General features: G+C 38.2%; 1 protein-coding gene across 9 annotated transcripts in view; it reads left to right on the forward strand.

The window, feature by feature from the left end:
* The window catches only part of ANK3 (ankyrin 3), a 555,635-nt gene that overhangs the window by 482,832 nt on the left and 50,121 nt on the right, over nt 1-22,682 (forward strand). For all 9 annotated transcript variants that reach the window (XM_084903932.1, XM_084903938.1, XM_084903933.1 and 6 more), the window contains 3 exons: nt 4,186-4,292; nt 10,203-10,427; nt 13,182-13,336. In XM_084903932.1, coding sequence (XP_084760058.1) covers nt 4,186-4,292; nt 10,203-10,427; nt 13,182-13,336 — 487 coding nt within the window. The remainder of the gene's footprint in view (nt 1-4,185; nt 4,293-10,202; nt 10,428-13,181; nt 13,337-22,682) is intronic.

Raw genomic sequence — 22,682 nt, forward strand, 5'->3', positions numbered from 1 at the left:
ACTTCAGCTTTAAGTAAGTGCTAATCTGTAGAAATAAGTATTCAGAGATGGGTCACTTGGAAATGAAGCTACGAACTCACTCTCTTTCTGTAAAGACCATAGGCTTCGATGAATTGTTAAATTTTTTTTATTTAGGTGGATGCACTGTAGAGCATTTTGTGTGTCTGCATTGAGGTTACTAAAATTGTTAGGTCTTCCCATAAACCTAAGCAGACCTCTATGGAAAAAAAAATAACTGGGGCAGCCAAAACCGGTTTAGCTCAGTGGATAAAGCATCGGCCTGCGGACCGAAGGGTCCTGGGTTCGATTCTGGTCAAGGGCATGTACTTTGGTTGTGGGCACATCCCCAGTGGGGGGCATGCAGGAGGCAGCTGATTGATGTTTCTCTCTCATCGATGTTTCTAGCTCTCTATCCCTCTCCCTCTCTGTAAGAAAATAATAAAATATTTTAAAAAAATAACTGGGACAAGCATTGGGACACAGAGCTGGTCGTCTCAAACAAGTATATTTGTTCACTATACATTTGTTCATCTGTGTTAAGAGGGAGTTTCAGTGAGTGGCTAAGAGTTAGGAGGGGTAAGGAGTTGGGAATAACTCGAAGTGGCATGGAATCCCAGTGTGCTGTCATACTCCGGCTTCGATCAATATTGCATGATGGTGCTGATACCTTTTTGTGTGATATGTTCATTGTTTCAATAATTAATGTCACCAGTGCATGTTTCTAAGCCTGCCAAAGGTAAATAATTTACTGTCATTGCCAAAGAAGAGTGTGATATTACTTATTTATTAGAAATTTTTTTAAAAGGGGTGTTCCTTTGTGGAAAGTAACCTCAGGGCCTCAAATGCAGAAGTTGCAGTTTGCTGAAAAGTAAAATGAGCAGCGCCACCCACTTTCTATTGAATGTTCTGCCCTGCTCTGAAGTGAGGTTAGTCGGGGTCTCCAAAACTTAGTAACCAACGCCAGACTAAAACGAACACCTAAGCTTTGGCTTACCCATAGAGAATGTGGGGTCTTTCTGAAGAGATGCATTGCTCCTTTGGGGTTAGGACCTTGGATCTATGGGCTTCTGTTAACACCATTCATTGCACATCCATCCACTGAATGTGACTTCTCTCATTGAATGCTGAGAAAATTCTCCCTCCCTCATTCATTTTTGTATTTTTCTAGGCTCTAGATAGGATAGTGGCTTGTACCTACATGCTCTACAGGTGTTTCCGCCGCCCCCCCCCCCCCAATTTAATTTCAGAGGGTTATCTTAGTAATTCAGAGTAATTTTTAAAATTTTAAGCTTTAGTATTATCGAAGTTTATACAAGCCAGTAAAAAGTCATGCTGTTTCCTAAGACATACTCATTAGAGGAGAAAAAAATACCTTCTCTCCAGAGACAAATTCTTAGCATATCTTTTGAGACTTTTATTATACACTTTCATGTCTCTAAATGATATGCATGTTGCTTCTTGTTGGCTTTTTCCTCATTTCAGGAATTTTCTTGACTCACCAAAATGGAAGATGAAGCTCTTAATTTTTAAAACAATTCTTCTCTCCCGCTGTGCATACTTCCCATTCCCCCCAGTTCCCCCCAAGCTGTTGTATTTTATTTTGGTTATTCCTGTGTGTGTTTAATGGTTCTATTATTATGCCTACGTAATGTTATTTACAGATACGAAGTATGTTATGATTGCATTTTCTTTTTGGTACAGTATTTGCTTTCCCTAAGTTTTCTCGTTTAGTTGTTGCTCTCTCTACAAATCACTAGCCCAACCCACACATTCCTCCCCAGGTGTGAAAAGTCTCCTTTCAATATCTATTCATAAATTTCATCTTCCTAATTCATCTCCCCGGAGCTTCCTTAGTTGTCCCGTTCCTTGGACGCTTCCTGATTCCTCTTCCGTCGGCGCCATGTAAACGCCCCGTTCTTGTATTAGACCCTGTGTCTGACTTGGTTTAGGCCTTGTTTGGTGGAGCATATCTTTCAATAGTTTCCTTTACAGAGTGCATCAGATATGTATCTTTTTTATGAGGTTTCACATATCTTAAAATAATTCTATTCTTAAATTTTATACTTTTTGTTTGTTTGGCTGGTTATAGAATTTGGGGTTGAAAATCATTCCCCCTCAGAACATTGAAGGAATTGTTCCACTGCCTTGTCCTTAACTTCAGTTTTTGCTCTTAAAATCTGGTGGAAGTTTGTCACCTGTGACCATTTTCCTTTCTAAAATTTGGAGAATCATTCTATTTTTTTTCATTTTTTTTTTTTTTCGAGTTGGGAAGTGGGGTTTATATTTCTGGTCATTCTGTGGGTCCTTTTAAGCTGGGCACCTGTCGTCAGCACTGAGAAATTTTCTTGAATTATTTCCTTGACTTTTTTGTTTTACTATTTTTCTCATTTTAGAACTTTGTCTTTCTTTTGGAGAGGGACAGAAGATAAGAAATTTCTGAACTGATTCTCTGCTTTCTTTCATGTTCTCTCCTATTTTTATTTTAATCTTACTCTAATTTCCAGGCATTCTTTCCAACTTGAATGCTATCATATTTGTTACTGTCATTGAGTTCTGTCATTTAATGGAGCATTAGTAGGAACCAACTCTTGAACAGGACAAAAATTGAGATTGATCTTATTTTTGGTCTGTGGGATAATATCTTATATCAGATTTAAAACATTCTTAGCCATTCTCTATTCAAATATAACTTTTGCTTTATTCTCCTCTTCTAAATTCACTTATGTTAAAAATTTTTCACTGTGTCGCACATGTCTCATACTGTTCTCTATACTTTCTATTCTTTTTTAAAAACATTTATCCTTCATTTTGTATAGTTTTCCATTTATGCTTCCAATTCACTAACCCCATTTTCTATTGTGTCTAGTCAGGAACTAACATTATATTTAGAACTGGACAAATGCCTATTTGATTCTTTCTTACATTCCATACTCTGTTAAATTATCCTCTTTTTATTTTCTGTGGTTGGTTGTTTTCTCTCTCTATTTTCTTAAACATAATAATCATACTTACTTAAAGTTCTTATTAGCTTACTTCAAAATGTAGGATAACCTGGAGTCTATAAAATCCGGGTGTGGGTTGTTTTTTGCTTTTTTTTTTTTTTTTTTTTCTCTTTCTTTCTTGTTTTTGTTCATGTGCTCTTGGCCATGCCTGGCAGTTTTGTATTGCGTGCTGGACATGATGTGTGAAACAGATGCAGACACGGCACGCCCGATGCTGCTCGAGGCCTCCACAGAGGCTTCACCCTCCCTCTGCCTGGCAAACAGCGGTGGCTGGTTATTGAATCCGATCAGGAGTCTGCTGAAACGGGGCTGGTCTGCAGCTCTGCTTAGGCGGAGACTGCCTGTGGTTTGTCCCTGGTCCCTTAGGGTCTTTACTTAACATTCTAGTGTGGTTTTCAAGTCTCCTACCCGGACAAGTCCCAAACTCTCCATCTATTTCTCATGAAATTGCCAAAAAGCTCCATGAACCTTTCGGATTTTCTGGTGAGCCTGTTCTGCACAGCCCCAGAACTCCGCCAGTGTCCTAACAGAGAGCATGCTGGAGATCTCCCAAATCTCCACTAAACTCCTTTGATTTTTTTTCTATTCCCCAGCAACAGCCCCTGCAAGTACAAAAAGCCCCAATTCAGTCTGCACTGGTCATTGAGAAATGCCCCCAATTTAAAAGTGGCGACAAAACGCCAGCACGGCTGTTGGAGACCTACCCCTCTCCCAAGGCCAGCTCCTCCAGTGCATGCCGCAGCTGCTCTCCGTTGCACTCAGACATGATTTCCATATTTATCTGACTTGGCGGCGGCTGCAGGCTACTCTGCCCCACTTGGAGACAGAAGTCATCAAGACTGAATGTTTTGTTTTCTTTTTGAAATTTGGGAAAGAATTTTACAACTGTTGTAGGATTAATTTGAAGATGTGTTGAAGTGCTTAAAGCCACATGGTTAGAATTATTCCTCGATTCCTCTTGCCATGCCAATTACTCAAGATGCTTTCTTAAAGGATTGAAATAACCTCTGTTTTCTAATTCTTGAAATGTCTGTGTAGACCGGTAGTGGAGTGTAAATAAATTGTTAATTTTGAATGTTAGACTGCCTGGATTGATAGAGACATACAGGTATGTTTTTGTAAGTGCAGAGAAAGCCAATGTCTTGGGTGGGTTGTTGACGCAATCTATCATTTCATTTTTCAGCACCTAACTTTCACAAGAGAATTTGATTCAGATTCTCTTAGACACTACAGCTGGGCTGCAGACACCTTGGACAATGTCAATCTTGTCTCAAGTCCTGTTCACTCTGGGTAAGTAGCCTAAAAGGCACTTTTCTTTATCCTATGACGCTAGCATTGCATTTAATATTTGCAGCTATGAATTCATATTGACAAACTTCATTTGTATGAAATATTGATTCTCTATAGGACTTCATTAGTGAGTGTCTGTGGCATACTTATAAATCATTAGTGAATATTTTTAAGCAAATGTGTATATCTAATTTTATTAATAGAGAAGCACAGTGTTAGTAAGGAAATTCATTAAAGTTTTGATGCCTAAAATTTCCCTGGCTATGCTGGTACATTTCTAGGTCTTTGATTTTCCTTATCAATTAAAAAAATTGAATATTTATAGTCATAGCTCTTAATTTTACTTTATTCAAATGAAGTTTTTTCCTAAATATCTGATCTGATTTTCCTTTCTGATAAAAAAAAAATGCATATAGAAGTCTTTCTATTAACTTACCTCATTATTTTGTTACCCACCTTGGGGTTCTTGGATACCCCAAGACAGAAATCAAACAGAAAACCCAGAGACATTTCCAAACAGGTTTTATTAAGCTTATGCTTGAGCACAAGGGAGGCAACACACAGGGAAGGAAGGTCCTCTGGCCTGACTTGGGGACTGGCTCTGCTTGGCTGATTTTATAAGCTGGGGTCAAAGTGGGCAGACTTTTTGAAAAAGGCGGGCTTGGGGAATTTTTCATTTCTGGGTTGGGGGAGGGGGGACGGGACCTGCCTCTCCAGCTGCCTGTAACTGCGGTTCCGCCTGCAGCTGCGGGGGCAGGGGGGCAGACTGCTCATTTCTGCCGCCCCAGGGAGGTCCTCTAGAGCAGTGTTTTTCAACCTTTTTTGGGCAAAGGCACACTTGTTTCATGAAAAATATCACGAGGCACACCACCATTAGAAAATGTTAAAAAATTTAACTCTGTGCCTATATTGACTATATATAAAGTAATTCTCTTGAATAGGAATCAAATAAACACAAAGAAAGTATTTTATAATTACTTTATTATGAAATATTAAGTAAACAAAATAGTGAAAAATTATAAAATTCTTGTCTTGTCTGCACCTACGGCACACCATGCAACATCTCGCGGCACACTAGTGTGCCGAGGAACAGCGGTTGAAAACGCTGCTCTAGAGTCAGAGCTTGATCCACGGCGCATGTTGGTTAAGCAGGCCAGGGAGGTCAAGTCAGCTGCCTCTTCATTCTCCAGAACAGCATGGAGGGTGGTGACATTTTTGTGGTCAGCTTATCACAAAGTCCACAGGACCATCTAGTCTCACCTTGGCTTCATGGCTACTGGTATTTTCTGTCCCCTGCCTCACACCCCTGTGCTGCCTCAGTTTGACTTGCTTTGGCGCTTTGCTTCAAATGATAGGTGGATTTCACTCAAAAGTTTGGATTTTAAATAAGCAGTAAACTTTGGCATTCTTATATTTTTCTCAAAGGATATAGGCCTCTGATTTGACAAATGATAGGTTTTGTGTGATTTTTCCTTTTAAAAAGAAAATATAAACTTTTGAAACCTCTAGGTCAAGTTTGGTCCCCTTCTGCATTCCTGAAATGGAGTTATAATTGCGTTAAATTACGATTAGAAAAGAGAAATGAGTTTTTAAAGGAATATAGAGAAATCCACTTAAAAAAAAAAAATGAATGGGCTACGGTATGTCCATGAGAAACACAGCAAACAGGCCGCATTGCTGCCCCCTCCCACTCTCCGCCCCCAGCCAGCAAAATTTGAGGCTGGTGCTAAAAGCTGAACTCCTTGGACTGCTAAGTGGATAATCAATGTATCTTTAGATAATTGGCTTCTTTACCTATGTGTCATCAAAACCTGGGGTAAGTGTTCGAGGTACACATGGAATAGAAATACTGCATCAGATAGTGAAAATAGTTCAAGGTATTTTCACCTCTGAAATCGACACGAAGGCCACACATTAGTTGTGATCCAGGACAAGGGCTGATTCATTTGGAATTGAGTAAATTAGCAGCCATTAACACTACATGCCTTATGTGCTACATGAAGTGTTTGCTGCTGCTTTTTATTTATTTATTTATTTATTTATTTATTACAGAGAGGAAGAGAGAGGGATAGAGAGTTAGAAACATCGATGAGAGAGAGTCATCGATCAGCTGCCTCTTGCATACCCCCACCGGGGTTATGGCCGCAACCAAGGTACATGCCCTTGACCGGAATCGAACCCTGGACTCCCCCAGTCCGCAGGCCGACGCTCTATCCACTGAGCAAAACCGGTTTTGGCTGCTGCTGCTTTTAATTAAAATAAATTATAATAGCTAACATTTACCTTGTGCTTTTCATGTACCTGGCATTGTGCTAAATGTTTTACATGTATTGTCTTATTTAGTATTTATTTGAGCTACAAGGACACTGGGTGAGGTTTTACTCATCTCTATTTTACAGATGAAAAGTCTGAAATTCAGAGTAATGCTGCAGGTTATTTACAATATCCTATAGTGTTTATAGTAGTCTTAAGGAGCTTATAGCTTGGAAGATCACAATTCTGAAAAATAAAAGTGTCGTTCCAATGGCAATGACTTACATGAAAATGCTTTGTAAACTATAAGCTAGATGGTGGTCTTTGAGTCATTAATATTGTATTTAAATTAGAAAAACCTTCAATTATAGTAATGGTAATTATTAAACAGCTAACACTATAAAATTTCTAGTAGATATATGTGAGTTTAAAATTGCAAAAGCAAAAACAATCAAAGTTAAGGAAAATATAAAATATTTGGGATACATTTGGTGGGCAGACATGTTGAAGAGTTTTTGGAATGGAACTTGATGAATTGTCACCGTGTAACAAAGAAATTTGTACCCTCTGCGTGGGAAAGAAAAGTTACTAGTGATTAATTTATGAAACTGAGAGGCTGAAGAAGCATAGGATAATAAAATCAGAAATGAACTTTCGCATAATTTGGAGACAATTATGTATTTGAATATGCAAATTATCTCTGCTCCTTGAATTTATTAAAGACAATAGACATATGCAGGAAAGTGGAAATAATGTCAGCTACCATGGGCTTATTTGAAAAGGAAAATACAGACTTGGTATGTGTATACTTGGAAATAGTTCATTGATGCTGGGTCTGTGGAGTAGCTTGTTTGTGGCAAGTAGTTGTGGTCCCACAAATGTCAAATGCTTTGGTTTCATGTTCTGATGGTTTTTATTTTTCTTTTGCTTATCATTGACATTTTCTGTTGCTTGCTTCTAATTATCGTACATTAATTTTTTTCCCATTTGCTTTCTAAATTATTTTGCAGCTATTCTTCTCCACTTCCTCAGTATGATTCAAGGTGATAACTTGTCCTTTATGTGAACCATTCTTTTTTTGTAGTTTTAATTTATGTGAGTCCCCTCACCCACCTCCCCCGCAGTTAGATTGTGTCAATGTCTGTAGTGTGTTAGTGTATTGGCATTTGTCATCTCACTGTTCCTAAAACTAGAAATATTCATGTATTAATTTTAGGATCGTTTGTCGAATTCCTGCTTTAATTTAAATAATAAAAGGTACAACACACTTGATTAAACATCACCTTTTAATTCGTTTTTGTATGTTATATTACATAGAATTTTATAAAGAATACGTAAGGAATGATTGGAACACAAATCACTCTAGTTCATAGGGTTACTGAATAATAGAACCCATATCCTGCCTAACATGTACTCCCATCTTTTCCTAGTCTGTTTGCTCCATAAAGTTGGAAACCTTGGCTTAGACCAATATACAGTTCGCCATGAGCTCCAGCTCTGCCCTGGGTGCTATCAGAACACAAGGAGGCTCTTCCAATTTGTCATTAAAATCTTCAAAGCCATGTTTGTTTTTCCATTTGGTTCTGATATTCTTTGTAGCTGGGATATTTTTATATTGACACTGATTACCTTCTTACACTACCTGCAGACTACTTAGCTACAAATGCATATATATATCTCCAAGCCTGGCCTAGGCAGTTTCTTAGCATGCTTAACAAAATAATTTTGTTCGTCAGTTCACTCAGTAAACGTGCCTTGGTGTGTAGGAACTGGGCTCAGGTCTGCAGAGGGAGCACTGAGCAAGACAGACCTGGTCTGGATGACTATCTGTCTCTATCACGGAGACTCAGCTGCTTGTTGCCAGAACATACATTGCCCTCCCAGTGTAAACACCCCAGTGTTTATTGTACTGATACAACTGGATTTTCAAACCCAAAGTTCATATTGAATCATTTTTTCATCCTTTCATTCTCTTACTATGATTCTCAGTCACCAGTTGATTTTCACCATTAACTGCTGGGAGAGATCAGATTTTGTCTGAGACTTCATCACCACATTATCTTTGTTACTGACTAAAAGTGGTGGTTAAACATTTATAGGTGTGAGAAAATGTAGGCTCCCGGCATAGGATCGTGAGCTGTGCATCATCAGCTCTGAAAACAGGTCAGTGGCCACTTGTATAAGTGAGCACATATCTTTGACTAGGAAGGAGTGTTTGTTTTTTTGTTTTTTGGTTTTTTTTGAGGGGCTCCATCTTTTCCCCTCAAATGTCACAGTGGCCCCAGTCTCTCAAAGTAGGTATAGTGTTACGAAAAACATAAATTAACCCAGAGGAAAACGGCTAAATCCAAAATGAGCAAAAGGATGTGAAGTTGATTCCACTCCACTGATGACCAGAAGTGGTTCTGAAAATCAGATTGGCTAAAAAAAATGACCTCCATGTGCCTCTCTCCATGGGGGACAGCAAGTCAGTTTGCTTTAAGAAAGAGGTTGCTGGTCAAGAGGTTAACTCTTTAGGAAAGGGTCCCCAGCCAGGGTCCTAAAATCTATTTGCAGGATGTTAGAACTGTTTTTAGATGAATAAATGGGAAAGGATTTTGATGGATGGGATAACTTTTTCCCTAAAAAACTGTAGGTATTCAAGCAATTTTCGCATCATCCACATTTAATGCTGTTCCAGCACCAAGCACATTTTCACATGTGAACACGAGAGTGTGCAGATCTGTGTTTCTGTTCACCTGCCTACCCTGCACCCCTCCGCGTGCCACGTTCAGCACCGTGGCCGTGGTGGGGGGACTCCTTTCCCTGAGCGCGCGGCAGGAATCACACATTGCAGGGTGCTGTTTCCCTGATGTGACACAGTCCATTTCTATACGTTTTCATATTCTCCTCATTAGCTTTAATGTAGAGGTCAATGGCCGAATTATGTAGTTTAGAGATATTTACTAAGAGGCCTAACTTAGGATATTTGTATTGCTGTACAAAATACTCAAATGGAGGTTATTTTAAAGCCAGATATATATTAAAGGAAATCAAATCCCTCTCCATCAAAATTGCCTTAGCGAAACTAGTCACCTTCTGCTTTTATTATTATATGCTGCTGCTTTGCAATAGTAAAACTTAGAGTGTTGGTCTGAGTAACTATACATTCATTTTTATGAATTGTACATGTTAAGACATACTGTGGAGTTTCATCTTACCTTTCAGGACTAGAGACCCCATAGTCAGCAAATGGCTAGAACTACTTGCAGTTAAAATGATGCTTGAGCATAGCTTAAAACACCCATAAGAGACCACATTCAGTGGTTTTGTTTTTTTATTGTCAAATTCATGACAATCCTTTAGCCGGTTTCTATTTCCGTTTTGGAACCGTCACTGTCACTGTTCCTTCCCTTTGAGCCATTGATGAAGTGGTTGGCTTCTCCCCGGGGGCCGTGTTCCACCAAAGCTAAGTTGTCATGCCTCGCTCTTTGTCCAGTTCACAAGTTAGATGCATGTTTGATGTGACTCCACTGTATTTACTTCTGACTTATTTTTAAAGAGAGGAAATGGTAGCTGCATTGTCTGTCACTCTAAACTTCAGCGTTTCGTTTCAAAACCTACTCTGGAAGGTGGCTTATTCCTGTCTCACTTTGGCCTCCGATCTTCTCCCCACAGGTTTCTGGTGAGCTTCATGGTGGATGCGAGAGGCGGCTCCATGAGGGGAAGCCGTCACCACGGGATGCGAATCATCATCCCCCCACGCAAGTGCACGGCCCCCACCCGCATCACCTGCCGTCTGGTAAAGAGACATAAACTGGCCACCCCGCCCCCCATGGTGGAAGGAGAGGGATTAGCCAGTAGGCTGGTAGAAATGGGCCCTGCAGGGGCCCAGTTTTTAGGGTAAGTGATTGTGTCAATTTCAGTCTTGGCCCTCATAACCACATCTTTGATTTTTTTCTTTACCCTTGACTTGAAAAGTTAGCTACTAAAACAGCTTAGTTGGTTGGGGATTGAGGGCATCTTTTGTGTAGTGTCCGAGGTCACAAAGCTGGGTAATTCTGTGAGCTCATGGGCTGATCCTCCTCCTAACTCAGTTTGCTGGTCAAAGCTTTTACTAACCGAGAAGCATGGTCTCTGCTCAGTGAGTGCACGGAACACCAAAGCCACCCTTAGGGTCAAGGCACCATTCTTAGGGGGGAAACATGGGTGCTGGAATGTTACCACCACGTCGAATAAATGGCTACTTTGGGTATGTGTTCATTTGTGAAGATCGCCGCTAGGGGAAACAATCCATTGCGATATGATATTTTACAAAAAAAACAAAACAAACAAACACTAAATTGAATTCATGATCTGAGGTGGCACTCGGGTGCAAATCAGGCAGGCTCTGTCGTGACGGACAGTTTGTTCACGGTTTCCCCTTCTCGTTTCTCTTCCTGCTGCATGGATCTTATTCAGTAAACTGCATCTTCCCACCCATCCTCCCCCTGTAAATGAGGGCGAGAGCTTGGTTAGCCGAATCCTGCAGCTTGGGCCTCAAGGAACAAAATTTATTGGGTAGGCTCTTCATAGACAAGATACAGAATGTCTACAATTCTTTTTTTCCATTTTCGATTTTTTTTCTGTCACACCCATAGTCTTATTCTTATCTTACGTTCATTTTTATTTTTCAATCGTTAACGCTTTCAGTTGATGTGTGTCACTGAAAGGAAAAAAGAAAGATCATAGTGGCTTGAACTTGATGTAGCAACGCGACCTATCTTGTGCTTTTCAAGCATGTGGAATTCACTGCAAGCATTCTGCTTTCATAATTCTTTGTGCTTCTGCAAGCCTTTCTTTAATTTGAAATGTTTTGACTGGATATGATAGCATTTCAGATAGACGGACAGTCTAATTTCAACCTAGTATAGGAGGAGGTACAATATTTACAGGCTTGCTAGTAATGGGAGATGTATGTGTATATGTATATATATTTATATTTGTATGTGTATGGAGTTACATTTTTTTAAGTTTGAGTAATTTTCATGGGCTTTGCAAAGGAAAAGGGATCAATAAGTAAACTGATTTCAAAAAATATTGGGAGTACGAGATATGGAAAGAAAACCATATAGGCAGCAGATAGAATATCCTCCTGTGGTTGTCACATGTTTTGTTTTATTTTGTTTAGCTGATGTGTTGGTATGTGTCATTTGTTTGCTCGTCTGTTCGGTGTATGTGCCTTGGCAGTCTGCATGAAGAAACCTGTCATGAAAAGTTACGCTTGGCTTTCACCTGGTCAGAGATCCTTGTCATACCTTCTCTCCAGTGATGTTGAGTGTCGTACACACAGTCACATTCCCTAAATATTTACAGAGACAGTATCTGATACATTAACCTGCAAAGATTGTATATAGTTCTGAAAACAATTAATATTTAATCATCAGCTGTGGTTAAAAATAAAAACTATGGTAAATAACTTAGAATTATTAACACTACTAGCGATAGGTGATTTTGCCTCTACCTGTCAAAAGAAATAAAGGCATGTAAATTTAAATCTTTAATTTGAATTAACCATATTTATTTTGCCAAAAGTATAATGATCATATTTGTCATCCCATTTTAAGTGAGTGCCAATATTCATATTTTTATTATGTTGTTTGATTGTTACAACTACTGTCCCTTTTTATGTTCTAACCTATGTAAACCTTTACCTGCTGTTACCACACACACATAAATACATAGGTGAAGACGTGAGGTTACATACAACCTCTGTAGGAGAATAATGATACTGTCTACTTAAATGTCATAAAAGAAAGCTGCACAATCCAACTACATAAATTGTATGTGATTGTGGTCTGCTTACTTCCATTCGTGTGTTTTTTTTGTAGCATTTATCCTATTTTTAAATTTAACAAAATTATTCCTGTGCTTGATTGGCTATCTTGAATTTGCAGCCATTCTTTTGCAAAGGACACTGTCAAAAATTAACAGATTATATGGCAATTTCAAACCAACAAGTGCTTTGTAGGAAAATTTAAATATTCCTATGCAGGTTAAACTAGAGCTAGGAAATTAAGCTGCCCTCTACCATTTCACAAACTGAAAATCAGAGAAACTGTCTTAAGTACATAGGCTGTGAAAGTCACAAAGAGGGACTATTGGAGGAGTGGGTTGTTACATTGATTGTTTTCTTGCTAAGGGGGAAAAAAAATCAGTTATCTTTAAAATAGGAAATGTACAGAATTGCTTTATTAAATAAATGACTGTGTCCTTTTAAAGTATTAGCATTTTTTAAATAGATATAATAATATACCTATTGTGGTTTTAAAAATAGACCAACTTTCTTCTTTATGGTCTATTTTTATAATCTTCAACTCCTTGAATCAAAATTTATTTTTGTATGGGCTAAATATTCTCTCCCATCCCCCATTAAATCAAAAGCCTAACCTAGAGTAGGCCCTCAAGAATTGTTTGTGAATGAATGAATGATGGCATGTTTCCAAGCTTCTAACATATTATTTAATTAGCAAATGATTCTGCAGCTTTGAAATCATTCCCTACCTTAGTGGCACCTCTGATTTTCCAATGAATCCTCTTAATGAAACTTTTTTTTTTAAGTATGATTCTGTAAGTATATTTCATTTGATACCAAAATAATGTGGATTTTTTTTCCAGCCCTGTCATAGTGGAAATACCTCACTTTGGGTCTATGCGAGGAAAAGAGAGAGAACTCATTGTTCTTCGAAGTGAAAATGGAGAAACGTGGAAGGAGCACCAATTTGACAGTAAAAATGAAGATTTGACCGCGTTACTTAATGGCATGGATGAAGGTAATTATGATGACTCCTTGTTTCCGTAAATCTCTGAAGGAAAAATATCAGAGGAATAACTAGACTAAAAGAAACATTCTGGACTTCACACATTTGTATTTCAAGATGGAAATGAGGTTCCTCAATCTCTGTAGTGTTTTCTGTATATAAGGCATGAAGTTCCATTTAATTAACAAACGTTTTCCCCCGTAATACTAATGTGCAAGTGACGGTTGTCATTCTTTCCAAAACCCAACAAAGTTTTCTAAGTCAAAGATGTATAAGGAGGGCATGAGATAATCCTGGAAGGTATGCAAAGTATGCAGAGCATTTTAAAGGAAATACGTTCACATTTTATTTTTGGAATTTTTTCTCTCAGACCCTTTCTTCTATCTCAGTTTTCTCCCAGATTCTTTCAGTATTCTTCAGGAATATTTAATTTCTCTTGAGCTGTAATCCATTTAAAAAAAAAAACACAAAAATGTGTCAGGCTCATTATTGGAGTCTTTATTGCTGCAGGGTCTTACTCTTTGACCTGTAAGACTGACGTATAGCTGACCATATCACTTCCTCATACACACCTCAGGCTGTCTTGACCCTTAGAATCAAAGATGTGTTGACATTAGGAATGGACTTATTTTGAGAGTAGGTACTTGATGCAGTTTTATAGACCACGGTCACCATAAAATGAAGCCAATCTTTATTTTATACAGTCAGTATCAAAGTCATCCTAATGACTACAAGTCCATCAGTTGTTTTAAGTAACTGCTTTATTGGAGATATATTTCACATGCCACTTATTTCTGGAATGCTTCCAGAAAAGTCACTCCTGGTTTGAAAGTGTGGACAGAGACTCAAGGGTGTTTGAGGGGTGACCATAGGCAAGTTCTTTGATCTCTGTGAGCCTTTGTTACTTCTGTGACATGGAGATTACCTTCTTTGCATTATACGTAGGACTGTTGTTAAGAAAAAATAATTATGTGAAGACTAATGAAATACAGTCCCTGTCGCACAGTAAGCCCTTGATAAATATCAGTGGTTGTCACTCTTATTCCATAGACTGAAAAATTGTCCTGCCAAAGGTTTTGCATAAGATAGTTAATTACAGCCACCAGGAATTTCGGGTGTCTTTACAGCAAGGTAGGAGGAAACTAATGCTTGTTGAGTGCCCAGCATTCATGAGGCGCTGATAAACACCTGCATCTATGAAAATCTTAAATGGAAGCATAGTACTGCAAAGTGGGAAGCTTTAATCCCCCTGCAGAGGTAAAGGAGCTGAAGGATAGACATGTCAGGGAACATGTAAGGTTACCCCAACGAGGTAGCCTCACCAGAGTTCAAATCTAGTCCTGCCTGTTTTCAAAGGCATTTAACTACATCCCCTTATTTTAGAAATGTGTATCTTGTGGAGAAGGAAATAAACCTAAAGGGGAAAATTCCTACAAACCCGTAGATTTAAAGGTCCGGAGGTACAGTCATTTCAAATGTTACATATTTAATGAGCATACATTAAATATCTCTTCGTAATACTGATAATTATATCACCATCTCCAACTTCAGGTAATTTCTGATGGGTAGGAACATGCAATGGTAATTAAGACTTTTAATTTTTAATACCTTATTTCATTTTCTAAAAATATATTTTACTGATTTTTTAGAGAGAGGAAGGGAGAGAGATAGAATCATCGATGAGAGAGAAACATCGATCAGCTGCCTGCCTCCTGCACACCCCCCACTGGGGATGTGCCCACAACCAAGGTACATGCCCTTGACCGGAATCGAACCTGGGACCCTTCAGTCCTCAGGCCAATGCTCTATCTACTGAGTCAAACCGGTTTCAGCGAGGATTTTCTCCTTTTTTAATGGCTAGTGACCTTTATACTGTGAGCTCCTGAGAGGAGGGTACATGTCTTAGTCACCTCTGAGTCACCAGTGTCAGGCACAGCGCTGCTTTAGACCAACTCATCCAGTCCTGGTGAGTGAGCAGAATGAGAAACCGCAGAATTACAAGATGTAGCTTTATGGAGGAAAGTTCTCATTAATTCATTTCCTCCAAACTTAATTCATTTACTCCAAATTAATTCATTTACTCCAAACTTTGTTAGTGTTCATCTCCAGGAGAAAAACAGTTAAAGAGGAGCATTTACTTTGAGGAAAGTACTGGAGAGTAATATATTCTAGCGGGAATGTTAACTATTCGAAGACAGTGCTGTCCAATAGAACTTTCTACGGTGATAAAAAATAAATACACTGTGCTTTCCAACAGCCATCACTAGTCACAGCTGTGTCTTGAATACTCGTCTTGTGGCTAGTGCAACTGAGGAAGGGAAGTTTTAATTTTTGTTTAATTTTAAGTAATTTTAAATAGCCATGTGTGGTCAGTGGCTATCACATTGGACACTGAAGTTCTAGCAAAAACCACAGAATATTCTAATATATTCTTCATTTTTTAGTATAAATGGTAGTATCTCCTATCAGGCAGAAATAGAATTTTTTTTTAATTATATGGAATGGACTTCCATAATTTCATGCTGACATGACTTTATTTTGTTTTTAATAAACCAATTTTCAAATATGAGTGAGTCATGTCTTTGCCTGATGATTCACCCATACTAAGGTGTTTTTAAGAAGTGAAGATATAGCCCGCTGTCCTGGATATTCTGTGTGTTACCTTAGAAATAGTAGATAGAGTTTCTATGCTACATTTTTAAAGACCAGAGAAACTTGGGTTCCGTTTTAGACAATTAAAAGGACATGTAAATACTTTCGGGTTTAAAAATCAAGCACTGGAGAGCAAGAGCAGCAAAAATGAGGATGAATGTTCAGGGCACAGCGGTTTTCTTCATGTATTGAATTTTAAAATAATAATTAGGAAGGTCCACTACACACCTTTTATAGCTGAACCTCCATTATTCATATTTCATACCAAGCTCAAGCCCCACTTACCGCCATTCTTCTGTCCCCAAAGTTACTTCATTTTTATTGGAACACCCCTCTTTCCCGTAAAAACAGACAAGCTGAAAGAAAAATCAGTCTCTAAAGAGAAAAGTTGGCTCTAAAAGCATAAAAAGCAACCCTTCGTTTTCCTTCCAGGTCCAACTAGTCAAAGTTTTTCAGGAGGAGAAGTATAAGCATAATGTGGGAGGTTTGTGTTACCTCCACTCTTTCCCCTCAGTCCCCTCCCTTTTTTGTTCTTGAGTAGCTGTTAATTACCAGGATACAAATAGTAAATAAAATACACCAATAAACCAGTGAGCACATCATTCAAGACTTCACTAAAGAAAAATAAATCATCATACTATTATTTTATTTAACCTATTAATTTCTCCATTTTGTATCAATTAAGCCTTATCTGTCACCTATGGCAAATGATCCTTGAGAATACCTGTTATTACAAGTACCTTCTTTTTAACTCTTTTTCATAAATGAATTCTATATGCCCCTTTATAACTTATCTATATGCTACATTTATAGCCAGTCTCATTGCACCCTCATCTCTGGAAATCTTGAAACCCAAGTATTTAAAAATCATATTAGCTAATCTTTAGATCATTGATTAGGTCATGTTTCTATAGTATTTTAAAACTTGCAAAAAAATTTTCTATGTGCACAGTGAAATGTAGCGGTTAGAATAACTCCAGGGAAAGACAAGTTCAAGTTGGAGGATAATTTGCCCAGAAAAATGTGGTTGTTAGTAATGTGGACGTCACATAGATCAGAATTCACATCCTGGCTCTGCCCTTCACGAGGTGGATGACCCTAACCAGTCAGTCTCTCTAAACTTAACTTTAAGTGTATAAATCAAGGATGCGCCATAGGAACTAATGGGGAACAGATGAGCTAATTTATGCCAAGTTCTTAGCATGATGTCTCAGAAGCACTCCGTTGATGTTTGTCATAGTCACGGCTGCCTGTGCAGGTATGAAGAAGAGCAAGGGAAAGCTGAAATCTTGTCTCTTCCACTTGCCTTGCAAGCCATGTGCTCTGATGCTGGCCTACAGGTCAAAGGAGCGCTCATTCAATTTTCTCAAAGACGCTGTCTAGTTGCCAAGCCATATAGCTGAAGGGCTATGTCCCTCCCAAGTGGGCACCCTTTCTAAATCACAGACACCACCAGGGCCCGTGGAAGCCCTGTCACAGTTAATGGTGATGACACTCATCCCATCACCACCACCCACTCAGGAAATAGCAAATAAATTAGGTTGAGACTTCCAAAATCCAGACTTCTGACTCAACTCGAGTTGTTTTTTCCCCCATTACTCCTTTGCCTCTGTATGTTTTCACATGAAGGATGCCTAGGAAACTACTTTGTGGGGAACAAAAATGCCACCTAAAGGTCAGCTACTATGTAAGTTTTCCATTACTAAGCAAGTAACGCTCTTAGTTCATGTGTGACTCAAAAGGATGTCATCATTGCAAACTAAGGTGCAAGCCTGTGAGACAAGAGCATCCAGGGTTATGCTAATGCAGGGGGCGTGTCAGCAAGGCTCTATTCTAGTAAGAGGCTAGAATGACACGGGACAGTTGCTCTGGGTGTGAAGAGCCTGCTGTTACCACAGAAGTATCATGTGGCAGGGGCAACTTTTCTCTTTGGCAGCGGACACAGATCTTGTTCTAGCACTTGTCAACTCGTGTTTTCTCAGCAGAGAGAAAAGATACCGCAAAACAGAAAATATTCGTTCTGCTTCCCAAAAACACTCTTTACGGTGTACCAGATCAAATCCACTTCATAAGTTTAATTCAACCCTTACTTTAATTAAACTCACAAAGTTCAAATACACATGTTTAAAATTGTGCCTCCAAAGCCAGACCAAAGGGGGATGCTTTGTAGTTTGCAGTTATGCTGGACCTGGGAGTATTTTGATTGGTGGAACAATTCTTCCTCCTTAGAGGTCTTAACTTAAAAATTGATTAGACACACTGAGTCCTGCACTGTCCAACACAGTAGCCACTAGCTGCCTATGGTTATAGAGCACTTGAAATGGGGATTGGACAAATTGAGATATGGACGCTATGAGTGTAAAAGACATGATATACAAAGATTTGGTACACCTCCAAAAGTAGATCTACTAAGTGACAAAAAAAAATGTATACACACATTGAATAATTATTAAGGCAGTGTTTATTAAAATACATTTCATTTTCAAAATTGAGCTATCAGCTGATACAGTGTGTATATACATTTTTTTGAGGGAAGGCCTCTATATCTCATTAAAAATGTTTATGTTGGTTACATGTTGAAATGGTAATATTTTGGAAATATTGGCCTAAATATAACATTGTTAAAATTAATTTTACCTATACTTGTATACTTTTAAATGTTTCTATAAGGACGTTTAGATATTTACATATGTGGCTTGTATTATATTTCTTTTACACAGCACTGCTCTGGACAGTGTGTAGACTTTCTTTCACATTACCATTAGGTTTTAAAATCAAAAGCATTGCTACTTAAGTATCACAAGAATGCTTTGAGGATATATGAATTATGCTATTATGATTTTAAAATCTCATTGTATTGGGACAAAATGTTCCTAAACTTCTCCAAACAGTGTTATAATGCTAGAAAAATATTCTCTCACTTGTGATTGCTTAAGTTTCAGATGAGAACAAATGAGATTTTATGATACTAATTTCAGATTTAATAAATTATCCTATTGGAATTGGAGTCAGGAAAGGAAAATTGATACTTATAATGTTATGTAACAGAAAATAAATTTTCTGTGGCTTATTACCTAACTATATCGACAATATTTTAGAAACAGAACTACCAGTTAATAATTGCAACTTTGCTTCATCTCAACTGAGTTTACTTGATTTTAGTTTATCAGCCATGAAACAAATAGTGATCTTAAAGTGTCAAGTTAGATTGTTGAAGCAGTTGAGCAATGACAGGTGACATCTGTAGCTTTATGTTGTACACAGCACCATCTATTGGAGAGATCTATTAACAATCTTGAAACATTCTGGAGAAAAAGTAAAAATTGAACTTAAATCAAGATTGTGGTAAGAGTGCAAAAAAAAACAAAACAAAAACAAACAAACAAACAAAAAAAAGCATACCAAAACTATTAGTTTAATAGTTTTAACTATTAAACCATAACATAATATGAACTTGCTTTCCCATTGTTCCCTCGCTTCTCCTCTCCCAGAAAGTCTTTCCTAAACCCCAGACTGAGTTAGATCCACCCGGTCATACACAGCACCTGGCCTGCCTTCTGTAACACGGAGTTTTGAACTTTGCTATCTTCCTTGGAGGACGGTAAAGTCCATGAGGGCAGGTCCGGCTCTGACGTGTGGACAGCCTTTATGCTCAGTGCAGGTAACAGCTCCTGGCACAGTGTGGTCGCTTCATCATACTTTGTTGAATTTGTCTCCAGGCGTATGCCCCCACTTTTGGTGATAGTAATTCTGAGACCCAGACCCAAGAAAACAGCAACCACTTAAAGGAAGGGGTGTCACAACCAAATGGGGGGAGAGGAGATCTAGGAGACAGAGGAAGGGCACGATTCGTTTTCTAATTTTAAGGTATATGATTGTCAGAAATTATATGGAGTGCTAAAACTGGAGAGGAAAACAAGCAAGTATATCATTTTTTCACACATTCTGCATTGTTAGCACTTCATGCATGTGCACATATGAATAACAAAGAAGGCCCCGCCTTGGGTAAAGATGCAAAATAATGCTGATCCACACAGACGTGAAGCAGAAACCAGAATTGAATAAAAATATGAGTTAAATACTGAAAGTGCGGTATGAGACCCCTCTGTACTGTCCTTGCCACGTCCCATGGATCTCTAATTATTTTAAAAGTTGAAAACTATTGAAAAGGTCCCCATCATCTTTACTTTGAGGAAGAAGGGTCAAATTACATCTTGAGTTATTGTTTTTTCCCCCTGTAACATCTTTGGTGGGCTGTACAAAAGTTGCATTATTCTGATAGAGCTGAATTTTAATTCCAAAGAAATGTCTGTAATTTTTTTTGAAATATTTCATTGAATTTATTACAAGTTCCATATATTCTGTAGCTTGAGTTGACTATTATAGATTTATCTTTTATTTCCTTCATTTCCCTCCATTTCTCTGATACTTAAGTTTTCTATAATTGGTGAAAATATTTTTTAAAAATGAAGTGAAAACGATAGCAATTCAGATGTATGCACTGTTGACATGCAAAACTAATTACCGTGCCCTTTCTCATTCTAAACTTCTAAGTTTCATTTTTTCCCCTTGCCCTTCAATATCAGATATTCCATTCTTAGAGGAGCAAACTGAGTAGAGCATACGCCTAATCTGAAATTATCGAGACATTTAATCATGTGTATGTAAAAGTAAGGCAAAACTGATTGGATGATAATTCAAAAGCTTTAAGACTAACTCATTTAGTGGGAACATGAATTCCATTCTGTCATTTATGCTTCAGTGTATTATGATCTCCAAAACTGTTTATATTTAAAAAGCATTTTATAATCCTTAGTGCTCTGCTCTAAAATCTCAGTAGCAGAGAATACTGTCCCACCTTTTACAAATATGGAAACTAAATGGGTTATAAGATGTTTAAGAAATTTATCATTAATCAGTGAGGCTAGAAAGCTGTAGAACATTGGCTTCTATGTATTGTGTGGCAGAAAGTGCCTCAGAAATAAGTAAAGTCTTTCTGCTCATAGCGTAGGCCAATAACAAAGCATGTCACCTTTTGGACCAGGGTGTTTGCAAATCTACCCATTATTCATCCATCCATTTATCAACATGTCTATATGACTTCACGTCTTCTCCCCAACCCTTTTTCCAGGCCTAGTTTCTAATTTCAGCTCTAAAGCAGACCAGCAAGTCAACTTGGGCAAATCACTAAACCCTTTGAAAGTCAGACACCTCCTCTACAATATGCTATATGTAGGTTAATTAGTAGTTGACCTGCCACAAAGTAGACATTCAGTATATGTAAATTTTAGCCTTCCTCCTGGCCAAAACTACCTATTTCAGAACTCACCTCTGTCTTTTCCCTTTAATCTGTGTGTGTGTGTGTGGGGGGGGGGGGGGGGGGGGGCGGGGGAGGGGAGATAGGTGTGAAAACTTTGCTAGTAACAGATTAAAAAGAGGATCCTCTCATATTCTGTGGCATTATGAATCGCCCTAAAAGGTAGAAGCTCTGAATATTTATATCCCTTTATCCTTTAATTCTATAGCTTTGGGGTGGTTTATTATCTTTTTTTTAAAAAAAAACATTTAGAAGTAATTGGTATCCTATAAGCTCCTCTTCTCGTATTGAACCATCCTTGAGTTTTTTTATGGGATCTTGTCATGTTTTTAAGCTTCGAGTTCTGAATTTGCAAGGAGAGGTGCAGGGTGAGAGTCTACAAGACATTGTTTCCCAAATGTGTCAGTCAAGTCATAGTCACCTGGGTTGAATGTTAAAAGCAGATTTTCGGGTTTCACCTCTGGCTAACCAAAGCACAGCCTCCACAAGAGAAGCCTAGGAATCTGTGCTTTTAATATGTAACTCAGGTATTGCTTATGATCTGGCCATTGGGGGTGCACTGCACTCAGAGCTGGCTTCTCTGTGGGTATGTATGTGATACAGGCATCACAATCGTGCTACAGATAATTGTGTTGGCTCTATATCTGCATGTAAAGGGTGGGAGCAAATCAGAGATTCTTGGTAATTCCTACTTCTGGCCTAAGTAATAGAGCATTTAAAAATCTGAGTGGAAAGAACATTGATGTTCCATTTTCACATGATCAGACTCTATTACTCTTTGCCTGTCGCCTGGAAATCTGACTTTTCTGATAATAGGAGTCCCCCTTTACCCATGGTTTCGCTTTGCACAGTTTCAGCTACCTGTGGTCAACTGCAATCCTAAAATATTAAATGGGAAATTCCAGAAATAAACAGTTAATAAGTTTTAGTTGCATGCCATTCTGTGCAGTGTGATGAAATCTGACCCTGTCCCACCATGGACATGAATCATCCCTTTGTCCAGGGCATCCAGGCTGTCCACCTAGTCACTTAGTTCAGATTGGTTATCAGAGAGAGAGAGACCACATTCACATAAGTTTTATTACAGTATGTTGTTAATTGTTCTACTTTATTATTAGTTATTATTATTAATCTCTTATTGTGCCTGATTTATAAATTAAGCTTTATCGTAGGTATGTCTGAATAGGAAAAGGGTCTTAAAACATACCCCCCACAGATAGAGGGGGACTACAATATACCTTTTTATAGTGTATCACAGAATTTTTAGAAGTTTTATATTCTCCATGTGGGTAAACATCCATTAAGTAAACTAATTTCTGAGTTACAAACACATGGACATAGGTTTTATTATGTTTTTGAAAAAAAGGAAGACTAGAACCACTTTTTCCA

Source organism: Pipistrellus hanaki, assembly GCF_964339955.1.
Source record: "Pipistrellus hanaki genome assembly, chromosome: 14".
Lineage (NCBI taxonomy): Eukaryota > Metazoa > Chordata > Mammalia > Chiroptera > Vespertilionidae > Pipistrellus > Pipistrellus hanaki.